Source organism: Epinephelus fuscoguttatus, linkage group LG14 (genome assembly GCF_011397635.1).
Source record: "Epinephelus fuscoguttatus linkage group LG14, E.fuscoguttatus.final_Chr_v1".
Taxonomy (NCBI): Eukaryota; Metazoa; Chordata; class Actinopteri; order Perciformes; family Serranidae; genus Epinephelus; species Epinephelus fuscoguttatus.
This window is the reverse complement of record NC_064765.1, coordinates 41,170,583-41,196,814: the sequence shown is the minus strand read 5'-3', so window position 1 is coordinate 41,196,814 and position 26,232 is coordinate 41,170,583. Positions and strand designations below refer to the sequence as shown.

At 41.2% G+C, this 26,232-nt stretch overlaps 1 protein-coding gene across 1 annotated transcript in view; it reads left to right on the top strand.

Moving 5' to 3' along the window:
- bcl11ba (BAF chromatin remodeling complex subunit BCL11B a) overlaps positions 1–26,232 on the top strand; it is an 80,720-nt gene that overhangs the window by 7,624 nt on the left and 46,864 nt on the right. Inside the window, exon 2 of the mRNA XM_049596248.1 lies at positions 7,431–7,919. Within this exon, the coding sequence (XP_049452205.1) occupies positions 7,431–7,919 (489 nt within the window). The remainder of the gene's footprint in view (positions 1–7,430; positions 7,920–26,232) is intronic.

Below are 26,232 nucleotides of genomic sequence, written 5' to 3'. Positions count from 1 at the left end.
CAATCACACAAGCATAAGTCCTATATGTATATTATTTGATACCAAGGTGTAGGTTTACACTTAATTTTCACTTAATTTTCTTATGAAAAAAACAAAAACTATGTATACTCTGTTCTCTTCCTGCTGTAACATGTGTCACTCAGCCTCCTAACACACATACACACACAGACCTGCATTTATTAACAGGCATGACAACATCCATGTTACAAAGACTATCATCTTTTTTTGTTGAACTTCACATAGGCTCACATATTGATGCCGATTTGCGACCATAGTAACTCTCTCTTGCCTGCTCCACCTGCTCACGGTGAGAGAGAGAGAGAGAGAGAGAGAGAGAGAGAGAGAGAGAGAATTACTCTGACCGGCAACTTGCTAAAAGGGTGTGAAAAATCCAGGTTAAAAGTATTTTTCTGACCTGCAATTTCTCTGCGCCTCTATTGTATTTTGTATTGTTCATTTTGGCACATTTTTTGTTGCAGATGATGTTTAATGATGGCACTGAGCCCAAAGGAGGAGGGACTTAAAAACGTGATTGGGCCAGCCCACCGTCAATTAAGAAAATATACCAATAGGCTGGACTACCTGAATTACTGGCTTATCAGATAAATAAGATAAATAAGATAAATAACAGACAGCTGTGTCAGCCCACCGGGAGACTGCCAGATGGCCAATTCACCTCTGCCACCAAACTTTGGATTTGTGTACTGTAATTATTGCTGTGCTTACCTTTAAATCAAAATAATTTTTATATGACTTACATACTTACTGTAAGTATATTTGTATGTCTGTGTGCATATGTAGTAGCCATCAGTTGAGGAAATGTTGAGGAGTGGTTGTGGCTTGGAGGGTGATGAATGACTGGTGTTACGTCTGTGTGTGTGTGCTGAGAGCTTGCAACAATTCTGATGTTTGTGTGAATGTGCCGTGCAGTCTCAGCCACAAACAAAACTTTGAGGAAAAAGCATTAAAAAAAAGTAGCAGTAAAGTGTAGTTTTTATAGTTTCTATCAAATCTTTTATTTTAGTCCAGACTCCGTTCACTCTCTCACACACACAAACACACACACACCGCTGTCATTGGTCCTTGCTGGCGGAACCTTTTTCATTCTGGGAGAAATCTACAGGCTTTCATCACATGAAATGTGGAAAGTCATGCTAGTAAAAAAAACAAGTAAGATCATTAAAAAAATCTGGTGAGGAGAGGGAAAAACAAATACTTGAGAAGCAGCTTGCCGCTAATATGCTATCCCATTTGTGTGTGTGAATATTATCTGATGGTTGTGTGGAGAGTGTTAAGGGTCTAGATGGATTAACAACACATTTACAGTGATAAGTGGTGACTAGAGGAAGCCAAACCCAAGAGACGGTAGCCTGCGCACAGAAAACTTATCCTTGACGACAGCAATTCAAAGCAGCACCTTTATAGCCTCAGCATGAGTCAAACATCATATTTTAGCTCTCCAAATACCTGTTGAACTCCCCTTACTGCAGATACTGTAGATGGTTTCTGATACTGTAGATGGTTTGTGTTATTTTTGAGCTGTTCATTTTTAGATATTCCATTTCCTTTGATTTTTCTGTTCTGAAATCCTATTAGCGCTCTTGCCTGCCTCGCCTGTGCCTTATTAGGTAAATCAGGCCAAAGTGAGGCTTCTTCCTTTGCATTTGTCATTTGCATACACAGTGTCGACAGTGTCATTGGCATGAAGAAACCACAACCAAATGCACATTTAGTTTTTTGACGCAGTCTTTGAACATCTCCTGAAACTGGCTCTGGCTGTGAAAGTATATTGTAGGTATTTACAGTATATTTATAAGAAATAATCACATATACATCTCTGCATTTGAGTGTCAATCTAATTATATGTCTGTAGTTTCAAAAGAATCAGACCCTGTTTGAGTTGATCAGTGCGTCTTTACACACACAGGAAGTCAGCTTTGTATTTGAGGTTTGGCTATCATTTCTTTTATCATATTTTGATATCCATTTATCTCTGTGATGAAGTCAAGTTTGCATGGGTCAGTGTAACTGTCGAGTGTGTTTGTTCCAGGTCAGCTAACTGGCTTTATTTCCCCTTATGTTTATTACTAGAGAAATACACACTGCTGTAAATGGCTGTTCAGTGCAGTAGCGTAGGACAGATGGCTACAGCCTGCGGGCCAGCCACATACACACACGCACACGCACATGCACACACACACACACACACACACACACACACACACACAAGCACACACACACACACAATGTGTGTGTGCCCTGGATGTATACATGCACGTACAAACATGATATAACAGACGATGAATGTAGTAAAAACATGTAACACATACACAAATGCAGAAGGAGCAATGCAGTTGGTGTGTGGAGATGTGGGCTGACAACGCTCAGCCACTGTACACCTGCTCGCGTGCGCACGCGCGCGCGCGCACACACACATACACACACACACACACACACCTGCTTCCTGTAGTCGTAGCAGAAAAAAAAAATGATAGTAATGGAATAGTAAGCTTTAACCAAAGTAAGAGCCTACTTTTATACTGCTACTCCATACTACTCATCTATCTATCTATCTATCTATCTATCTATTTGTGATAATGCTGAAAATAATGTGCGCAAGAATGATACAATTTATTGTATATTAGACTTAAATTTCTTTAAAAAAATTCCTATAACTGGCACCCAGTAGAGTGTGCACCCTGTGCACTGTGCATAATCCCTGACCCTTTGCTGCACCCATGTCATCTCTCCACCTTTCACTCTTAAGCTCGCCTAACAAACAAATATATACATATGTATATATGTATATATATATATATATATATATGTATGTGTGTGTGTGTGTGTGTGTGTGTGTGTGTGTGTGCCCTATCTCTTTTTAAATCAATATATAAGTTTGGTACCTCTAGCAGAGTCACACTTATTGCAAGTTGTGTGCTTTTTAAATTGATATTACATTTTCTCAACCTTTTCTTTGTTTTTTTCTCAGAAAATAACTTTGGTCTAAGTGCTAAGGGCATTGCTTTATTTCAAGGGGTCACCCGCCAAAAAGGTCAGGAACCACTGACATGCATATATATTTGTAGAGGTCTACCTGCTGGCAGCAGCTGGATTAATACATGTCATAAAAAATCCTTGGTTGTTGCTGGTTATTATCATGATTCTACAATTTAAGGTCGGTGGATGATAGAATAATTTTAAAATAATTGTGCTTGGCTCAAGAGTAGTCCAAATGTGGGAAAACAGCAACATGTATGCCTGAAACCTTTGGCAGTGAAAGCTAATGGCACAAATTTCATGCAGTGTGGGCAGAATGTATGTTGCTCCTCTGCAATTTTATTGGCTATTTGCCAAGTACAACTGTGGTCATTACCTCATAGCTGGCAGAAGTTAATATTTCTTTTAACGAAGATAGTAACCGCTGTCACCATGAATGAAGTGGATTATTTTCTACAGTAAAATCTGAACGTCTGCCTTTTGAAGAAAAACTTGACATTATATTCCTCTGTGCCCACAAGACATTGTTATAAGCCAAACCTGTGTTAAAAATCATTTAAGATTTAATGTGCAGTGGTTCTCAAGGGAAACATGGCTAACTGCTAGCTCATCAGACAAGATGCGAAATGTGAAAAATTGCATAACGTCAAACTGTAATTGTTGTCCTATGATTTTTTTCCACCTACAAATGCCACTGTATTGGATTGTATAGAATGGTTCACATGTGTGTTTTCAAAGCAGACCTAGAACAGGTCTGTTGTGAGTTGGGCTGCTCTGTTTGGAGCTGTGTTTGCTGTCCCAAATTATTCCAAATTTCAGATCACAACAAAAGTCATTTAAGGTTACCTTTCCTATAGCACAAGTATATACCTTGCCCTTTTATTAAACAAAGTAAATAGCCTCATGTTATTTATCTTATGTCATTTCTGTCTCCACATGGTCGCACGTTTACAGTTCTCCTCTGCTCTCTGTAACACAAACAGCGTTTGGCCCCGATGCACGTACAAACACACACAAACACGTGTGTGCGCACACACACACACACACACACACACACACAGGAGAGTACACTAGAACGTGGTTCAGGCTGCATTTTCCTGACTGAACCCGACTTGAGTGAGACAATTATAACCGAGCCCGGCCCAAATCCGCAGCGTGGCACTATTGGAGTGGAGCCTGTGTTGCTGCGTTGTCATGTAAATAACAAATTCCAGCACTTGAATAGGCAATAGCACTGCTGCTGCTGCTGCACGCCACCATTTTTTTGTTTGAACCGTAGTTGATGACGTCGACGCCACAGCCCTAAAAAAAAAATCAACATTGTTAACAGACTGTGGAGCAGTAACGGTTTTGATGTTATGTAGAAGACACTGACATATTGTGTTGCAAAGATATCTACTGAAATGTGCATGCTAACCAGCTAGCCCCGGCTCATCCTGTCTTGTTATACCAGTCACTGTAGAGTCCAGTCTGTTCAGTGTCTAACATGAGAGAACAAAGAAATCAAGTCTAGTATGAGTTTTTGTTGTTTTGAGATACCTGCGACATAAAGTTCAGTAATTTTTTTCCTTTCCTCAAACTTTTTATGCCCTCAACTTCCACTTCTGTAATTGACAATCCAACAACCAGACAATTCCAGGTCCAAAATCCATGATATAGGTCTGGTTAGGTCAGCCACTTTAGGCCAGGATACAGCCCAACTAATATACCTTAACTACTTAACTACCAAAATTTGTGCAGAGCCAGATAATCCAAGTTCCAAAACCTGAAGTCCAAAATCTATTGTTTTAGGCAGACTGTTGAAATGCTGAGAGACAGTGCAACTAATGCCAACACAAATTATACTGAACAGCATTCCAAATGGTGTTGATATATGGTTTTATTGTAGCTGTCTTCTAGCTACTATGGTCTTGCTTAGGGCTGGGGGATATGGAGAAAATCAAATATGATATTTTTTACCAAATACGATATCAACATTCAAAAGAGTTACACAATGATTCCTGAAAAATAATTATCAGTAATGTGGATATGATGACAAAGTGGGTAAAGGCAAATAATAAAACTGATAGAACAATCAGATAAGCTCACCTCTTTACTGTAATGCAGCATTTTAAACCAGAAAAAGACAACACTTATGACAGGATATTTGAAATTTAAGATGATATGTAGGGTGGCACGGTGGTGTGGTGGTTAGCACTCTCGCCTCACAGCAAGAGGGTTGCCGGTTCGATCCCGGGAATGGGAGCCCTTCTGTGCGGAGTTTGCATGATCTCCCCGTGTCAGCGTGGGTTCTCTCCGGGTACTCCGGCCCGGAGAGCCCGGCTTCCTCCCACAGTCCAAAGACATGCAGATTGGGGACTAGGTTAATTGATAACTCTAAGTAGTCCGTAGGTGTGAATGTGAGCATGAATGGTTGTTTGTCTCTATGTGTCAGCCCTGTCATAGTGTGGCGACCTGTCCAGGGTGTACCCTGCCTCTCGCCCGATGTCAGCTGGGATAGGCTCCAGCCCCCCCGCAACCCTCAAGAGGAAGATGAATGAAGATGATATGTAGTCTCATATCACAATAATATAGTATATATAATATAATACAATATAATATTGATATATTGCCCAGCCCTAGTCTTGCTTAACCTGCCACACATGAAGATTTTAAGATTGTAGTGTTATTTTAAACTCTCTCAGAGTTTATAACCTGATGCGCCAGATGGTTTGTCACACAGAACCATCTGAGAAGCCGTCATTGGAAACTGTTTGAAAAAGGGCATTTTCAAAAGTACTTGGCAGGCAATAGGATGAACCATCTGTCTATCACCGTTACCATCACTGCAGAGCAAAAACATCTTTTCAGTCAAGAAAAACCTTACGTACCATTCTTTGCTCATCTTTCAGTGAAGACATAAGCTCTTGTTCTGATATAGCTGATGCGACTGCAGCATCCATGCTCACCGTTTAAAGAGCCGCTAGTCAATCAGTCGATCAGTTTTATTTATAAAGTATCACAGTATCACAAATCACAATTTGCCTCACACGGCTTTACAGCATATGACATCCCACCGTCCTTAGGACCCTCACAGTGGATAAGGAAAAACTCCCCCAAAAAAACCCTTTAACGGCTAGTGATGTTTTGAATGAACAGTTGCCTCACCAAGTAGTCACACACATGTAAAACATGGTGGTAGCTGCCGTAGCCCCTCACAGGATGCTGACTGGTCCAGACACAAACGTATTACTTGAAGCCTGACAAGATGGTATTTCCTTTGATCTCGTGATCCTGTGATTTTCCTGATATCTCATGATATTGCATGAGTTGCAGCAGTTTGGCCAAATTTTGCATACCCTTGCCCTACTGTTAATAGTTGGCTTGGAGGTGAAATGCTGCCCCCTATTAATTTGCATGTGGCACCCTAACCCAAACCTGCTCAATAAAAAAAAGTTGCTTGAATTTTTGTCATCACTGTCTCAGTGTTTCATCAGTATTCAGATCAACTTAACTAGTTTTTGCTAAATAATAAACATGGACTACTGTAGCTCTATCAACAATTTTCCTGGAACACATGGATTAGTGGTTCCCAAAATGTTGCTCAGGACACGTAAAAAACATTTGAATATGGATCTATGGTGAGGGATTCCAAGCAGATATTTCCCAGCTGACATCAGACATCAATGTGACATCAGAAAGACGGTGGACTCTTGCGTCGGACGGATGTTAAACTTTGGTTGTAATGTTATTCTGTGTCAAGATGACGTGGACATGAGACATTTGGTTATTTAACAACCTAAAACCATCACCCAAACCACCCAAACCACCATCTGTTGTCAGTATTCTGCGTCAAATTGACATTGGCATTAGATTTTGGTCACCTGACATCACAACCTAAATTCAACCAAATATCAACGTCAAAAGATGTTGGTGGTCAGCTGGGTTCTTAGTTTTAAGCTAAGATGGTGGGGGAACACTGACATGAAAAAATGAATTTCCTTCACATAATCTTTTCTGGAATTCTTCTCTTTTCCCTTGGAAAAATATACTGACAATTAATTTAAATAAAACTTACAAAAGTTCTGAAAATTGATGGATGCATTCCTCCTCAGATTCTGATGACAGAAGAGGGGTTTCCAGATGTTTTTAGACAACCAATTTCAAGCATACTGAGGCTTTTTGATAGATGCTCCTGGTACTTAGGACACTTGCCAGCAAGAAAGTATAGCAATGGATCCTGCTTCTCCTTCACTGAGTTGCTCAAAAGCCGATATCTGTGTCATTTCCTACTCATACTTTGGTCTGTTCAAGGAATACAAACCTGTTTTTTTCCCTGTCGCATTTCTAGAGATCCCACAAAACAATGTAAAAGTGAAACATAAGTCCAATTTGTAAATGTCCAGGTGTTACATAATCTGACATCTGCTTTTTCTATTTTTCTTGTTGGACAGCGGAGGTTGAGCATCCAGATGGCAGTCTGCTCTCCGACTCTCTATCCCTACACCCACTCCGCCTGCCCTCTCACCCACTTGGCCTACCTCCCCACTCGTTGGACCCTAGTCTGGCCCATGCCCTACCACCCGGCCTCCACGCAGACCACGACCTGCTGACCTGTGGCCAGTGCCAGATGACCTTCCCGCTGGGCGACATCCTCCTCTTCATTGAGCACAAAAAGAAGCAGTGCCAAACACCGTTGCTGGCCAATGGCTGCTACGATAAGATGACTGATAGGGGAGGAGGAGGAGGAGGAGGGGGGGGGGGGCCAACTCCACAGAGCCTTCATCAGCACACACAGCGTGGGGAACTGAGGAAAGTGGTTGAGCCTGTGGAAATCGGCATCCAGGTGACACCGGAGGAGGAAGAGGAGGCAGGAAGAGGTGAGAGGGGAGAGAGGACACCCATCAAAGGAATTTGCCCCAAGCAGGAGAACACACCAGCAGGTAGGCATGACGAACACACACCCTTTAAAGAAATAATTCACCTTTAAATACACACGACTTTTCCTGACCAAATATCCAATTGCACATACACACACATAAATTTACCTTTTTAGCTTTTGTTGAGGCATCCCTTTAAGACTTACCCCATCCTCTCCAGCAAGAGAGAGAGAGAGAGAGAGAGGTTCATTTCATTAAAATGAGAGAACAACAGAGAGAGGGAGTGAAGAGAAAGAGGGAAGAGACAGGCACATTACCTACTTAAAGCCCTAAAGCCCCTCAAGGACTGAGCTAGTTGAAACAAATTGTGCAAAACGTGACAGAGAGACTCACCCCGACTTTCATGGAGAAATCCAGCCTAAGCCATCTGCTTAAAAAGGTGAAAAGCTCATTAAAATTCAAATAAGCAAAGGAGGAAAAAAACATGACGAGGGGAGAAGGAGAAGGAAAAAAACAGAAAGAGGGATTAAAAAGAGGCTAGTTTCTCCCCCATTCAGAAGGGTAAAGAAGACGTTTAGCAGGAGAGCAGCTGTGGGGGGAAGAGCACCAGCAGTTATCTCTCAAACCAGTCAAGATGCTGAAAGAGCCAGAGGGGAAGAGCAGAATATCCCAGTCTGTGACAAGAACTCCTCTCAGCTGCCCTGCCATCTTAGAGGTCACTGTTTGTAGAACCAGAAATGTACAGCTCAGTACTCCACACCAACAACCAGCAGGTGCTAAAATGACCCATGAGTCAACAGCTAGATACAAACTTCTCAAAGATGAAAGCATATAGAAAAAGAGCATCACTCTGGGCTGACACGTGATGCAACTGAAATAAAAACTGTTAACACATTGTAAGCTAATACAGCTGTCTGGATATGATGGCACACAGTAAATCTTGATGGTTAGCAAATCATACTGGAGGAGGATGGTTCATTGAGGCATAGGAGATTGAATAAACCACAACAAAATCTCAGTATTATTTATGAAATCATTTTTTTCTCTCTTCTGATTAATTCTGATTAAAATCTTTGCACAGTGACTCCTGCAGGGCAGGCGGGCAAAGGGCAGTCTGTGTGAAGAGGTGATGGGGACATTGGAGTGAGGGGGGCAGAGGAGGAGGTGCTCCTGCTGTCCTCTGTAGAGCTTGATCTCATATCAGTTTAATGTATTGTGGTTTTTTTCATGCTAATCTGTGATTGGCCAAAACATGTAAAATGATGCTTCATAGGAGGACGTCCAGGACCGGAAATACAATATAGACGTCACACTGGCCCCAGCAGTGATAATAGTTACTTGAAAGATTGTTAAGCTAATGGCGACATGGGATTTGGACCAGGGTTGGGCAGGGGCGGGACGCTGCTGGGGAGTGGGTGGAAAGCTTAGCTCTGCTGGCATCCCACAGCGGGACTGTGCAGTGGCTCAGCATGCTACTACAATCCATTTACCTGGGACTGGGGTAAGGGTGGCGGTTTACTGCACGGGCTGCGGTAACACATTACACACATATGAAGCTCATTCCCATCCATATCCAGTGTTGATCATTTTAAAGAACTCTTTTAAGCCTATTTTACTGCTTCATATTTTCGCTGAACATAAGAAAGTATAGCTGAGTAGCAAACTAGGGTAAAGGAGAATGATACCGTGGGTTGGTTGTCTTCCTGTCCTCCCCAATTTTTTAAATCACCAGCCTATATTGACTAATACTCATAGCTTCAAATCCAATTGCCTTTGACTCACTACTTCCAGGTATAGAGAATAGTTGTAGCAATATAGTGTACAAAACACTAATACACAAAAAAATACAAATTTCAGTGCAGTTACACTGTCTTCAGAGTAAATGGCCACAAATTTAAGAAAAATGATGATCGGTTGGCTTGACGATGGTTTGCTTTGGTGTAGGCCTCATACAGCAGTTTCATTTCAGCCATGTGGAAAACCAAAGGCTGCTTTACCATGTTTTATTTGAACTCTCTGAACCAATAAGCAGACCAGTGTATTTCATCCATAAAACACCATGTTTCATGAACAATTATTAATGTTTTAAAATCTGTGACAGGTCATTTTCATCATGTGAGAACTGCATTGAAACAGCAGCCCTGTAAAGGAACTGTGACTATCTAAGACAGAATAATGGTAATGAGTTGTCATGAGTATTTTTGTGAGAGTGGGAATTTGGTATTTTGTTTTTTTTTTGTTTTCATTTAAAGATGAATTAAGACACTTATGATAAAGAAGTCATGATGTAAATGTTGTGATATGACTGCCTTAATAAAAGCTGTAGATATTTCAAGGCTTTGAATATTCTAAAATTTTCACCAAAATCTGTCTCCAAATGCACAACTTTTTGTTCCATAAATACGCAAATATATGCATTAAATATCTTTTAGCACTCTAGCTCGGCCAGTACTCATCATTATCATAATTAAGACTATTTGTATGCTGGTGTTTTTGTGTAATTCTGGAAGTCCATTTATTTCTTTTCTCAGCAGCACTCCTGGTTTGCTCCAGTTACAGTTCCATTTCAAACATTTGTGTAAAATCTGCCTTTTGGACAAAAACATGAATCAATTCATCATCAGCAGTAGACTGAACTTAAAGGGAAATGTTGGCCCAGAGCACTCACAGGTAACACTCTTGACTCTGTTTCTCCATTTAGCGCGTCGGAGTGGGACAGAGCTCCTCTGAACATGTCAGCCTGCGGTTTGGCCTGCGCTGTAAAACAATGTGTTTTGGCTTGAACTTCATCAATATTTTACCAGGCAGTTACAACTCTGCTAGGCATCTGCACAGGCTGCTGTAGACAGCATAGCCACCTGAACCTCTGTAAGCATGGCACTTAGGTCTGTAACTGCGCTATGGCTTTACATTTAATACATAACAGCCCAGCATGTGTGCAGAGTGCACTCAAGCGTGTGCACTAATTGATTGCATTGGTCACATTATTAGGTTGTCATTATTTATATTTATGTGCATAAGTATATTTTTTCCTGGTGTTTAAATGCTTGCAATGCATCTAACTGTAGTCCTCCTGTGAAATCAACTCCACATGTGCAGTGTTGGAAGGCTTGAAATTGTAATTGCACAATATTTCTTCATAACGGAACGTGCAATAATTTTCACATTAAAGCAAAAACATATTAGCGGCTCAATTGGACGTGTACTGCGGCAACTGTTAACTATATTGCTGCAATAACATTTTATGTTTCAAAATTACCCTCCGTTTTTCACAATTTCCACATGAAATATGGCCAACTTGCACCTTATTAACACGATGGAAGGACAGAAGGGTTTATTAATCCAGCCACAGTTTAATTTGAAGAGAACATGCTCAGCCCTGCTCAAAATCGATGGGAGATTGAAATATAGCAGGTGGAATTTTCTCTTTGTAAGTCAGACCAAGCTCTTCCTTCAATAGATTTCTACACCTCTCACTGGCTGGTGAGGAAAAGGGAGAGAGACATAGTGGAGGGAGCAAGAAAGCATGATGAGCGAGAGCGAGGGAAAAAGAGATGAGGGAGTTGGACTGTCAGCTTGGAATACAACTGGTTCATAACTTGCTCCCAGCGAGTCAGACTTCTTCTTTTCAACCCTTCACTTCCATTTGTTCTCCATGTGAAATGGAGCACAGATTTTTTACACACAGGGACAGTTTAAGGAAGGAGTTATTCTGATTTAGACAAATTCAAAAGCATCATTACATCTGTAGGCAAGGCCTATACATCTTTAATAAACCAGTTTATGTTTTTGATACAGCGATTAAACGTTCTTTGCATGATGATACAGTTAGGAAATATATGGCCAAATAGAATAATAATAGAAATATAGAATAGTGCCATTTACCAAAACCTTGTCACTGTTTAGGTTGTAATATTTTACAAATGTAGATATTATTATTATTTTATTTATTATTATTATTGTTATTATTGTTATTATTATTATTATTATTATTATTATTTGGATTTAGCCTGGACTTGAAGCAATGTATTCTGAACTCACTTTGTAAATGCTGGTCCAAGACCTTTTTTTTTTATTTTCTTTCATGATGTTGTACTATTTCATCTCATATTATTAAGTTGAAGTGCTACAAATGTGTGATTTTGTTCTAACAATGGTCAGCACTCTCCTCCTCATCCTTCACTTGTGATCCTGTCTCCTGGACATAAAGGATAGCCATCACTTTCATCAGTAGGCCACTGTGTGTGTGTGTGTGTGTGTGTGTGTGTGTGTGTGTGTGTGCACGTGTGCAGGGGGGAATCTGATTGTCAGTGCTGAGTGACACAATTTACAGGAGCAGAGGAGAAATGGCAGTGTACAGGTCCAGGTGGAGAAAAAATAATTTTTTTATATACAGGCAACTGTTTAGATGTGCACTTATTTATGGTTGATTTTATTTTGTCGTACTTTTTACATTTCACACAGAATCTGACTTTAAATTGCTGATATTGTTTACAAACTTAAGATCTGAGAGATCATTTTTCTGTAGCTTTTATTAAATATTTGAACATCACATTAATGCTGACAAATAACACTAACATATAACATTTATTCTGTATTTATCCTGAAATATGGTGATATTATTTTAGTGACATATCACCCGCCCTTGGTGCTTTGGTGTTTTTCTTCATGTTGCATCCCCTCCTGCGGTAATGTAGCTACAGACACACGCATGCACGCACGCACACACACACACACACACACACACACACACTTTCGACAGGATTTACACATATTCCATTTTTTGCTGAGCTTCACATAGGCTTACAATACAACAGACTTATGACAGAATGACCTGGCAACGCTGATTCCTGCGTCCGTAGGCTTCGGCGAGAGAGGAGAGGAGGGAGAAAGACACTGTGCTGCTGCCAGAAGAGCTGCCGATTGACTGTACTTTGAGCAGCAAGTCACTAAAAGGGTCTGAAAAGTCCAGGGATGTTCATAAAACATCAGGGACACTCAGGCCTAACAACACCACACAAGTCAGCCCCTTTTTGGAACTTAGCTCCTCCCAGGAGACACTTAATATTCTGTGCAATTGGCTGGAAAAACACACATGCATATATTAGTATCAGCATCGGCAATCAGTCAAAATGAGTTGGAATGTATTGGCATACTGGATATTGGCAAAAATCCAAGATCATGCATGCCTACCCTGTACCACTGGTGGAATCTGTTTCTTGCCAAAAACATAACAAAAACCATCCATGTCTTTTGGTTTCAGTTCATTTGCTCAAATATTAACTTAAATAAGGTCTTCCACCTGTTTTGATACTACACACACTCATAGGAGCTGAAGTTGTCAAATGATAAGAAAATATTGGGAATCTTTTATGTATTGACAGAGAGTTCCACTCATTTTAGCAGAGACAAATGTAGATTTACCTTAGCATGAACAGAAATATCATGCTTCAGAAAGACTGGTAAGCCAGCTTTGAGAAAATAATCTGTCGCATGGGGACTCATTTTTAAGAAGCGACCCTATAGTCAAAGCTTTCAACTCCAAATTCAGCATTACGTGAAACAGACAACATGTAAACTGGTGTTTAGTGGAAGGACAGTATATCTTAGTCAGTACTAGAAAGTCATAGTAACACTTCCCTTAATGTAAGCTACCAGAGCTTTGTGTTCTTTTCTATCAACACTTTACATTCACACAGATCCACACATGACCCAGTAGGCTCCAACCACCGTTTTCTACAAGTCAGTAGGGTCAAGTTTCCCGTGCTCAAGTGCACCTTGTCTTCAGCTCTGGGGATTTCCATAGGCAACCCTCTGGTCTCACACCCCCGTCACAACACCCAGGTGACTGTCACTCAGGTTAGATAGAACTCCACAGAGGTGAAATTCTGACAACTTGGATTAGAGAAGAGAGAAGGAAACATATCATTTTTACTTTAAAGCCACAGTGTATAGGAATTTCTCCCATCTAACGCTGAATGCATATATTGCATTCAAATGTATAGCACACTGTAGCGCCTCACTGTTTCAAACGCATATTGCAACAACGATAGCTGCTGTGTACCAAAAAGCTACACACTGATGAAACCATGTCATCCGATACTTCATGGAGTATTCATTTAGGCTCCTACACAGACACATGCAACACGAGTTGATGAACTCCCTCCTTACCATGCTGGCTATGTTTACAACGTAGGACTGTTGGGGCAGGTGTAAATCAAAACAAACAAATCACGTCTTGTCTTTTGACAACTGACAAGTGGCTCAACCTCACACACCTCATCCCACTCCTCACACCACTGTGCGGCTAACAGCTGTTAGCGACCAGTGCTGCTAACAGCGCTAACAGCTAACAGTGGCTAACAGCTGCTATCAGCCAGCGCCACTTTTAGCCGCTGTTAGCGCCGCTGTTAGCTGTTAGCCATGATTACATTATCTTTCTCCTTCAGCAGCTCTTTCCAGCTGGCTACACCGATGTTGACCCTCGTTTTTTGAATTCGCCGGTCTCATTGCCTCTTTGATTCCTTTTTGAGCTTTCTTGGCAACAAGGATTCCGTCTCCCATGATGCTGCATATGCATGATCCTGCATTATGCTCAAAGAGTGGGATTTTTTTTCAAATTTCCCGGGGTAGCAGCAAAGCACTTCTTGCTCCTCTCCTGTCTCCAGACAACGAAAACGCTGAAGGCGGGGCTGTATGTCCCATGCTGGCGGATGTATTCTCAAGATGACAAAACGTTATGGAACCCCCCAGATAACTTATTGGTGGAGGTAATAATACACCAATGCTGACATATTTATGAATGCAGACATCGATTTTTGCCAATAAACAACTGAAAATGTTATACAATGTCCCTTTAAGCCACACACACACACACACACACACACACACACACACACACACACACACACACACAGAGCCACGTAGTGTATTCATATTCACATAGGAGTGTCTAACACCACCTGACACAGTGCTGTGCAGCCCTTAAAGCCTTGTCAACTAGGGTTTAATTCAGACATTTAACTAAGTGTAGTTGGAGTGGAGAGGAACAAACACACATGTGCATGTACACACACACACACACACACACACACACACACACACACACACACACACACGTGATTGCACACACACATGTACAAAGGGGTGTGAAGTTTTGACAAACTCAAATATGATGACACCTTCTTAATCTGACAGAGTCATTTGACAGGCTGAGTGTGTGTGTGTGTGTGTGTGCCAGCTGTCTAGCTCTACCTCTGCTTTCACAACTGCTTTTTTTTTCTCCAACTGACTTTTTTTGTTTTCCAGTTCATTCTCTGTCTCACTCTCTGTCTTTCACACACAGATGGTAGCTTGTACACACAGACAAGGAGCTCTCCCCTTTTCCTATCTCACCCTCTCTCTGTCTCTCTATCTCACCCTCTCTCTGTCTCTCTCTCTGTCCCTCTCTCTCTCTCTCTCTCTCTCTCTCTCTCTGTCTCTCTCTCTAACACACACACACACACACACACACACACACAGCTTTAAGGTGATTATCAGACAGAAAAAGAGAATAATTAAAAATATTTTTAAAAATATGCGATATGCAGAATAATTAAACAACTAATGAAAAATAAAACATTTTCAAGAGGGCATACTTGAGTCTTATGTAAACATTATGCACATGGACACACACACACACACACACACACACACACACACACACACACACACATGCACACATCTTCAATAAATAATGACTGAGCACAGTGGCATGTCCCTAAAATATTTAGCATATGCTTATTTATCTTCTAAATGAAACTGCACAAAGACTTAACAAAGAGCCGCGGCACACTGTCTGTGGAATTGTGTGTGAATGTGTGTGTGTTTGATATAACAGCCTGTACTTTACAGGCATTACGGTGCCTGCTGCACTTGTTTTTTTGCGTTGTTTCAATAAAGCTGGGAGGCCTCTCGGATGGAGCGGCGGCCTTTTTGAAGTGGTAATTACTCTGGTTTGTATTGCTGCTTGCTCTCTCTCCCTGTTTCTCTGTACCTCGCCCACCCTCTGTATCCTGTGTGCTTTTGGCTAGTTTTGGTATGGGTATTTGTGTGTGTCTATTTTCACACAGTACAGTTGATGCTTTTTTAATAGGCCTGAATGGATGTGGACGGACACACGGACACACAGATACATTAGGCAGTGAGGAAACTATAGACTACCTGCTGTACTAGTCTTGAACAGTGTTAATTTTTTACTCACTAATAAGTAAAAAAGAAATTGGATTATTTTATTCATTGCTCTACAGCATCTTTTCAGATTCATAGCCTCATTTCCTTATTCTTTGATCAGATAGATTGATCAGACCTTCACTTAGCACTGAGTCAGATTTAGACAGCGCAAGACCAAGCACCCAGGCGATGGGGCTCGGATCCCAGACTGCCCTCTCAATCTCCCTGAATCCATTCCAGATCAGCAAACTTTGGTCCCTGTAGAAAGATTACACCCTGTGCTGTGCTGGCCACCAGCCCACTGTGAACCCCAGGGCTGGGCTTTGCACCGGCTGAAATTGAGTTGGTATAGCGGCTAAGGTCCGAGCTGCTGGGTGGTGAGGTGGAGTGCTGGCGGGCTGTGCTAGCTCATTAAAGCTTCTCAGTAATCCATCAAATTTAGTGCCCCATACCATAATTTCAGTGCTCCTCAGGGCTGAACAGACACTAGCGCTAGCGAAATACTATCTGATGGATATGTCTGTAAAGCGCTTTCTACTAGTCAAGAGCCATGCAGGGGTGGTCAGTGAGCCAACTGTAACCTGAGCTAAGGATAGCCATTTAGGTGCTTCTCTGAATGGATCTGTAATGCTTTGTAGCGTCAGCTGCTAAAGTAATTTGCAAATGTCAAGCTACTGGTATTGAAATTCACTTAATGGCCTCAGGGCATTGAGTGAACTCCAGATTTTGTGAAAGTTACAGAATCAGTAAATCAGAAAAAGGATTTGTATAGTTCATATTAAGCAAAAAAAAGTATTGTTCATGTCAGTTCCAGCGTGTCGCCATTTACTTCCACTGGAAAAATGAAGCCAGATATTATGAATACAACTGCTGCCATATTGCGCTGGTGACGCCATTTGGAGCCAGAGTGTGTGCAGCACCGGTCTCCACAGTATTTCGTTTCAGCATCTACTCTTGTTCTACCAATAGGGAGCAGCCCTTTTGATAACGAGCACACCAATTGGCACACATAGCTGTCAGTCATGACTTCAAACCCCCTTTTTATGGCATCAAATAACTAATTTAAATCAATTTTATCAGGAAAGCCAATGAAGCCAATTTTCATAGCGGCTGCACAATTTTTATATGCAGCAGCTGAACCATTTTGGCTTCATGCACCACTAAGCAACTTTCATAGGAATGAACGGGGCCCCACGATCCGTGCTGTATCCAATTAAGCCCTGTACATACTCCGCAAGAACAGAGAAATTTGTTCTTTTTCTCGAGGTGGCAAGAACAAAAACAAAGTTCTTTCTAGCCAGAACATTTCATACTTCATGGGAAACTCAAGTGCAGAACTCCTGGGAAGTCCTCATAGGCCCCTTCCACTGCAGCATACTTGACATGTACTTTTCCGCATTAACCATGCCCACTTTGAATTTCTGACCAATCACACAATAGTTCTTAGACACCACACAAGAAAAAAGTTCTGCCCAGATGATGTGTCGACAGCAAGCTGCAAGAATTCCCAAACCAGGGCTGCAAGAAAAGAATGACTTTTCTTGCAGCCCTGTGAGAGAGAACAAATTTCTCTGCTCTTGCGGAGTATGTAAAGGCATTTATCCTAATACATTCATAGTCCCACCCCAGCTAACATGTTGAGCTCACACAATCTTCCACTTCCGAAATGCATGCTTACCAGTAGCTAGCTAATGTGTAAATTAGACACGTTTGGAGTTTCGGAAGATATATTCCTTCTTTTGGTAAAGGCTTGCTGCTTCCTTACACCTCCAACAACTGTGTCAAACTAATGTCGATCTGAAACCAGTCTGGCCACTGAGCACACTGAGACAAAACCTGTAACCGCCCCCATCCCATACGTTGTTAAAGATTACACTACTGATCATAGTCATCCCACGTTTCCAATCATCCCTTGTGAAACTCACTGTGCATTCCCACCAAAAGCTTCATGAGCATCATCAGCAGCTGGCAGCCATTCATTGTCAATGCACTCTGGCGACGAAGGGCGTCAGGGGTGTCGGCTGCAGCAAGCGGTGCGATGCCAGCGACCAGAGTGTCAAGTTGAAGTTGAGAGAAGCTGAACTTTATGCAAATGAGCAGCGCCTCCACTGAAGCAGCAGCCAACTGCAGACTGAGATTCTCAAGCCTAGATGGGCACATCTGCAGTGTCCGGCCCCGCCCCTTTGGCTGCTACAAGTGCCTGCTGGAGCTGGCAGTGTGAGCGATGTCAGCGACCATAGCGCCCACAGGCGACCATGAAGCTTTTGGTGGGAATGCACAGTCAGACCTGCACTTTGTGTGCTGAATACACATGTGTGAATATGTTTGTACCTCATTTTGTCCTTCCTCTCCTCCCTTCATACACTTTTTCTAAAATAAACCTCTATCTCTCCTCTGTAAATCCAGCATCCTGGACATAAACCAGACATTTGGAGCAAGACAACCGAGACATAAAGGTTGGAAAACGACACCAGAAAGAGCGGGGAAGAGACATACAGAGACACAAGGAGAGAGAGATAGAGAGAGAGAGAGAGAGAGAGAGAGAGAGAGAGAGAGAGAGAGTTTTTGCCAGTAATAGCACATACAAAGGCAAATCGGCATCTGATGTGCTTCTGAGTATTTTCAAAATCCCTTTTTGCGATTTTCGCCTCGTCGCTTCTCTGCTGCGTTAATCACTTTGCGTGCACTCATTTAAATATTAAAATTGTCTTTAATCATCAAAGCCAGTGAGCATCATGCATATTCATATCATCTTGCCCCCCCCATCCCTCCATCCTCTGGATCTCAGGTTCATTACTCTGCCGCGCTGCCATTAGCCACATCCCTAATCACACAGTTTACACACACAGACTAGCCCATGTATGCACGCACACACACACACACACACACACACACACACACACACACACACACACACACACAGCTAGCCACCAGCGCTAACCAGTGCTAATCCGCTAACTAGACTAAAACACACAGGCATCCCTCCAGTCTAAACTGAGAGAACAGACTTGTCATCCATCCCGGCTGCTAGATGGCTGGAGCTGGGAGTATTTGTCAAGAGGCTCGATGAAACCCTCATTTGCATAATGACTTTGTAGTTCTGCATTAATAAAATTTGCATATGAAGCCGTGTTAATTACTCCTGATCAGCCTTTTTTGCATTCATGCATGGTAATTTTCAACGACTTGCGAAAATTGATGTCCTGGCGTCAGGGATGAGATTGGTGGAAGAGACCCTATGTATGTGTGTGAATGAGGATGAAGACAGGGTGGAGATGATGAAGACAGGGTGGTGGGGGGCGCAGATTGCGGTGGATTGTTTTTCAAATCACAGGCAATTACTGTGTCTGTCCATAACTTTTATAAAACCTCTTGTTGAAAGTAAAAGGAAAGGCTTTTTAGTAAAATTCCTTCCTAATTTTGTTATACAACACACACACACACACACACACACACACACACTCACAGAGGCTGGCTGCCAGCCATTTGTGAATCTATTGTTTACCCTCATTATTCATTTCAAACAGTAGAGACTTTAGTTTGCTCTTAGCTCCCTTAAACTGTGCCGGGTTTGATCGAGACTGTATAACATTCACAGCATTTTATAAATTAATTGTGTTTTTTGATAAAAATATGTTTTCTTCTTTGAAGAATGAAAATAAATTGATTCATACTGGGAGGTTTAATGGAGGGTAATGAGAGTGTACATTTTTTGAAACATTAGTTAGAAAAAAGGGTCATCTTTGCAGATTTTGAAACTATTTCAGATGTTTGACTTTTTCCACATCTTGCCAGCGTATCTGTAAGCCTGTCACATGTGGTCAAACTGTCCCAGTTTCAGTATTGCTTGACTGCTGCTGACAAATGTTAGATGAATGTGAGTTTGAGTCACAAAACTAGGCCTATGACACTTTAAATGTCCTTGTCCCAGAATAACTAATAATAATTCATGTTGATGCAAAATGAATTATGTTGAATTTGTATTTCTTAATTTATGGACTATTTATGGGATTTTCGATGTAATGGTTTAGAACAATGGTGCATTTAAATACTGATTTGGACATTGATTACAGATGCAACAATTCAAGCTTCAAAACTTTGAAGCAGTGAATCCGGGGTCTGGGCTGAGCCCCAAATGTAGTCAAATCCTAGAAACACCCATTGCACACCTGACATGTATGGGGCTGCTGCAACTGGATCTGCCTTGTTTAGGCCTATTGAGTTTATCTGATAAATATTACTAACATTTGTTCATTCACTGGCCCCTGGCCTCCTGTCACTTTGCAAAAGTGGCACCCAGGCAAGCAAGTTGAGGATCCATGTCCTAGCCCTAACCAATCTCACTTCTCATGCTGAACCAAACCAACCCAACCAACAAAGAAATGGATATTAGCCAATCAGAAGCAGAGTAGGGCAGGTCATCCCTTTATCATGGTAAAAAAATAAAAAAATAAAAATTGGTTTCCTGGACCCTTTTTTAAAAACCACTTGGTTTAGCAGCTACTGAGATATGATGACTACTTTTCTGTTCATTTTTAATAGCTTTGGAAAATCAGCTTTTTTGTTTGATAAAAATGGCATCTAAGTGATTGAAGGTTGATTGTAGAAGCTTTCCGTTTACTTAAAGCTTTTCCCTCAAGGACTAGCTCATTTGAATTCCCCTTAGGAATGATCAGGTTTAACAAACCTCCTGCTAATCCCAGTTAGAAATTTTCTTCATGGTCCCTCTGGAGTTCAGGCATTTATTAATATAATTGTTTGGCCTTTTGCTTGAGGTTTTGGCACAGGGCTTTTGAATGTATGTGTCATATGTTTCTCTTAGATTCACAAAAATCCAAAGTGGAGAGCTCTGGTGAAAAGGAGAGAAAATATGTGTATTTCTCTTGGTGGTCTCAAATTCATTTGAACACAGCAACAGAAGCCAAAAGCTATTAGCAGCATGGAGAGTCCGGGGTGCCGGCCAAGGCAAAGACATTTCCAACAGGACGGACATGAATCACAGTCATGGCTAAAGGTTTTAAAGTGGTAATACTGAAAATTCCTCTTTTTGGTTTGTTTTCTCTCCATTTTTAGTGGTGAGAGCTCATGAGAGGTTTCTGTTCTGTTCTTCATGTCCCATTGATCAGCTGTGAGTGAAGTGTTTCCCCTGAAGGCTCTGTAGGTGGCACTTGTTTTTCACCAGGTCAGCAATGGTAGTCCTCACTGTTCATGCTAACCACCTTGTTCTTTCTCCTCTTTCAACTTAAAAAATGTAAAACATCTCTGTCTGTGCTTACTGTGGTACAGAGTTGGTAAAATGTATGCAAAATAAGATTTTTTGAGTTTTGACAGTTTGTGAGCTGTCATGCACTATTTTGATCTGGAAGTATAGAGCAATGTCCTGGCGTCACCCACAAGCTAGCCGCTGTCTCCATCAGGTTTTCTGAAGAAATTAAACATTTTCTTGGGGTTAATTATTCACATCCCACACAGAATTTGTTTGTTGTTCTTCTGTTTTTGATAACCAATTTGTTAGCATACACACAAACTAAGCCTCCATAGATTTACCAGTGTGTTGGCATAAAATATGTTATTGTAACTGTTTACTTTCCAAATATTCATAATATACACCCACACTCGCTGCTAATGTCATTGTCCCAACTTTTTCCACAATAAATTCTGCTATTATTGTCATTTTAGAACTCAAGCGGCCTATTCTGCCCCGCAAATGTTTAACCTGTGAAGGGGGCTTGTTGTAAAAGATGTTAATTAAAGGCTGGTGTGCACATAGTGTTTTTCTGCAAGGTGTTGGTGAGTGCTCCATCTCAGTGCTTCATAAAACAGCACATTTTTTAGTTACCACTGCCCCAATGGGGGTGGTGTATCTTATGTACATATACACATATTTACATATGACCTTATCAATGCATATGAGTGACATGCTGTTGAACAAGTGTGTTTCAAAGCTAGATTTTCAGTAATGTATTGTTACATACTATATGTCAGAATATTGCTTTTGCTTGTATTGCAGTTTTTAGGAACAGTGAACACCTAAAATAAAAAATCACTTTGTTGTGTCATTTTTAAAAGCAGAAATAAATCTACAGACCTTCTATTAAAAAGACTTATAAGAGAAGGAAACACTTAAAACGTTACTGAATAAAATTAAATCAGTCTAGTTAAAGAACTTAGCAAAACTGCCATGTCCTCACAGGAGAATATCAACAACATTAACTTCAAGTGTCGTCAGAGCCTTAATGGTGATACTGAGGGAAGTGTAATCTCTGAATGAACTATAGGCTCCCTGGTGAATAATCCCCTTGTGGATGGGAGAGACTGTCATCAGATAGATCAGATCAGTGATAAAGTGCTAGGTGTACTTTGTTTCCTATTGTGTTCCTGGAGCTGTAGTAGCAGGTAGTATGTAAAAGTGCATAGACAGAGGAGAAAGGCTAAAGGACGCTCACTGGTAAGCTTTGTGGAAGTGACAATGGCTGGATGCAAAGCTTTGCATCCAGCAATTGTAAATTCCATTCATATGGATTCACCACTGATGCTATTTCAGGATGCAGGCCCTCCAGGAGAGGCTGCACCCCACATTCTGAATGGAGCGTGTGTTTGCAGAGAAAATGTGTCTGCTGCATTCCAGTGTCCTGTGTGTGTGTGTGTGTGTGTGTGCGCGCGCGTGCGTGTGTGTGCATGAGTTCTGTGTGTTAACTGTATTTTTGTGTCAGTTTGGAAAATGTGCATGTATGTGTTTACAGTGCAAGTTTTCTCTAAGCAAATTTGTAAAATATGTGTTTATGTTGTATTGTTTCCAGGCATATGTGTGTTTACATTGCAATTTGTGTTTGTAAAGATGCAGTGTTTTTATGTAAGAAGTGGGGTCATTGGGGCACTGAGTAGCTCACCTGTTCAATTCCAGCGTTCAGCCCTATGCTGCATGTAATCTCCTCTCTACTCTCGACGCTACTACTGTCCCATCAACAAAAGCCCCAAAAAATAATCTTTAAATTAAAGAAGGGGGTCATTTGTTAAAATATCTTCAGAGGCATATCTAGCTTTGTGTTTGCAGACTAATGCAGTACTTTGAATAATTACAGACACCTCTAGCCTGGTAAAAGACCATCCTGATGACATGAGCTCAACATTCTGTTTTGCTCTTTGTATCAGTCTGGACTTTTCAGAAATCAAAATAAAAATTGAGGACAATCAGGGATCTGCACTGTAGTTGTTAAGGTAAGCAGCCAATCAGGGACTGCATTATAGTAGATGATGTAAAATGCAGGCCGCAGCTTGCAGAACAGTAATGGTGGTTCCTCGGGGTGTTGGTGGCTTAGTGGATAGAGCAGGCGCCCCCATGTAGAAGGCTGTTGCCGCAGTGGCCTGGGTTCGACTACAGCGTGTGGCCCTTTGCTGCATGTCATTCCCTCTCTCTCTCCGCCTTCATGCTTAGCTTTCCTATCAATTAAAGACAAAAATTCCCCCAAAAATATCTTAAAAAATTAAGTAATGGTGGCTCCTGAAGCAACAAGCACTAACTCTAACGTTAGTAGAGTAAACACAGCAATAAGTGAAGTTACTGCAGAAATATTAATAATAAGGATGTGGCAAAGCTCAATGTATCAACTGGCTTCATTGGTGATAAAGAAGATGTTGCCCAGTGTTTTGTTACGCTAATTGGCTGAAAGAGTTTGTCTGTCAGGGTAAGTACTCCCACACATTGAAAGTGCACTAAGTCCAGACTGATATAGAGACTGGTCTTACCAGGCTAAGACACCTTGTCTGAACTCCATTCGATCAGTTCTTATAGTAACCCCACATATTTGTGAAGCGACAACTTGCCTTCTCCAACATACTCTGTATTTTATATTTAGCAACAGAACAAAGGTGGGTGTCATATCCTAACATATCTAGAAAATATACCATGTGCAGTTAAAGTAATATTTCACAATATTTACATATACAGTGAATAAATCTATGTTTTACTGCTTTTTATCTCTAATACTTATGACACATGCCCACCTATGTGAATGCGTATTTTATTATTAGTTCCACTTATAATGGAATAAATAACAGGAGAACTGGGTGGTTAGCATGGGATACAGTATATCCAATGTCCATTGATCAAGTGGTGCAGCAAAAATGGAGACAAAAAATCTTAATCTTGAATTGCATTGCTCTTCTATTTGTACAAATGTGAACTTGACTACACACTGTGTCCTGTATGAATTAGGCTGCAAAGAGTTACAGTGCTCCACATAAAGACATCAAACTCCCTGTGTCTAACTCTATGCTCAGTACAACTGTGGTATCCCCCAAAGTGGGGGAATAAACGTGACAGTCATCTGGCGCGGGTTTGGTTATAAAAAATGTTTGGTATGCTGGTAATCGCCAGCTCTCTGTCTCACAGCATTTTGGTTTTCTTCTGCTTTATGCTATCGACTGAAAATATCTCCTGCCCGCCAGAGTCACATCCTGCTATTGCAGACTTCTCTGAATTAACTCCTGAATTGTGCTCGGACTGAGACTGAGTCGCAGGGATTTTCTATGACAGAGTTCTCTCCACTGAGTCTCAGAGACGCTGTGCTTTGTCTTGCTCCTCCTGCCAGAGCAGCCTGCTCTTTCTCACCGTCTTTCAGGATCTGAATCCGCAGCCGTTCCTTTTGTCATCTATCAACCTGACACTGAAGGCCTACACTTCAACTCTGCTTAGAAGATTTGATTTTGTAGAATTGGAGATGGCGGGTGGGGGCTGCCTATTAGATGCTGCAAAACACACACAACACTGCAAAAAAGTCGTACATACAGTAGGCCTCTGTTGCAAAGCTGACATGTTGATGCCTCTAAACAGAGCTCTTGACCAAAAATAACTTGACAATATTGTCACTGCACAACAGCAGGCAGCATCAGCTCCAGCCCAGCCTCACGGACAGGATGGGATAACCACGGTCTTTTGCTGTGTAGGGGGGACTCATTACTGCCCCTCTCCTCTACAATGGGCTGTTGGCATTTAGCACCGGCCAAATCACCACTTAACAAAAGCTAATTTCTCACTTGGTTAAACTGGGAAGGATTAGGGGCCCTGTGACGGTGCAATCCATGTTTGGTGAAGAGCAAGGAATGGAGAGATGTTAGGAAAGGATTTAAACCTCAATTACAAGGGACTCAGGGCTTTTGTATGTCCGTGGCGAAGGTGGGACACCGAGGTTTAGCGACTTTGCTGGAAACGTTTGCTGCCCTGTCATTGACATTTGGGGGTATGTGTGTATGTATGTGCGTGCAGCCGAGGGTGGCATAGCCTGACAAATACATGTTGATCCCCTTGTTTAGGTGGGTTTAAGTCTCCCCAGTTTCACATACTAACACCACTCAGGCTGCACACCAAGAGGGACGGCTCACAGTCAAAGCTTATGACACAACAGCAATTTAAACCTGTCCTGTTTGTGTCATGTCATGGAAACAGCAGATGGTTTGGTAATTCATTGTCTGGATGCTTTAGCTCTCATCTCTTAAAACACTTTAAAAAATCCTGTAACCAGGGTAGAGCACATTTTGAGTCAACCTGACTGAGCTATTGCTACCATTCAGTTAAGGTATGTTGTGCTAAAACAATCCACTAGATGCTGCTCTGTCTTTAAATAGTCTGCCTTAACAGGAAGTTAGTAACACAGTAGTCACAGACATGAAGGTCTACTGTGGTGGGATTTTCAAAGGTAGGCATATTTTTTAACATGTTAAAATTCCAGAGGTCTTACTGAACAGATTTTTGGTGACTTAATATAAAGTCACCAAAGGTGTCTAAAAAAGGCCAAATAATTGAAGAAACACATGCTCTAACAAATGCTTAATTTGTCCCTTTAAGGAAAAGGTAGTGAAGCTGAGCTAATATCATTAAAACTGACTGTTTGCTAAGAAATAAAATTAAAAAAATCCTCTGATCATTCATTACCGTTAAATGATACATTTAATATAGTCCATTTTACATATGCTGAAATAATTTCATGACCATGATTTTTTACTGTCTGAAGTCATGCTCAGCCAAACAGTTGAATTATCCTTTTATGGTAAAGGTAGTGATGCTAAGATGGTAAATTTACAATTTTCATCAAATAAAAAGGATGAATGTTCACTGATATTAATACCATGTATTTAATGTTATTCCATTATATATTTGATGATTTTT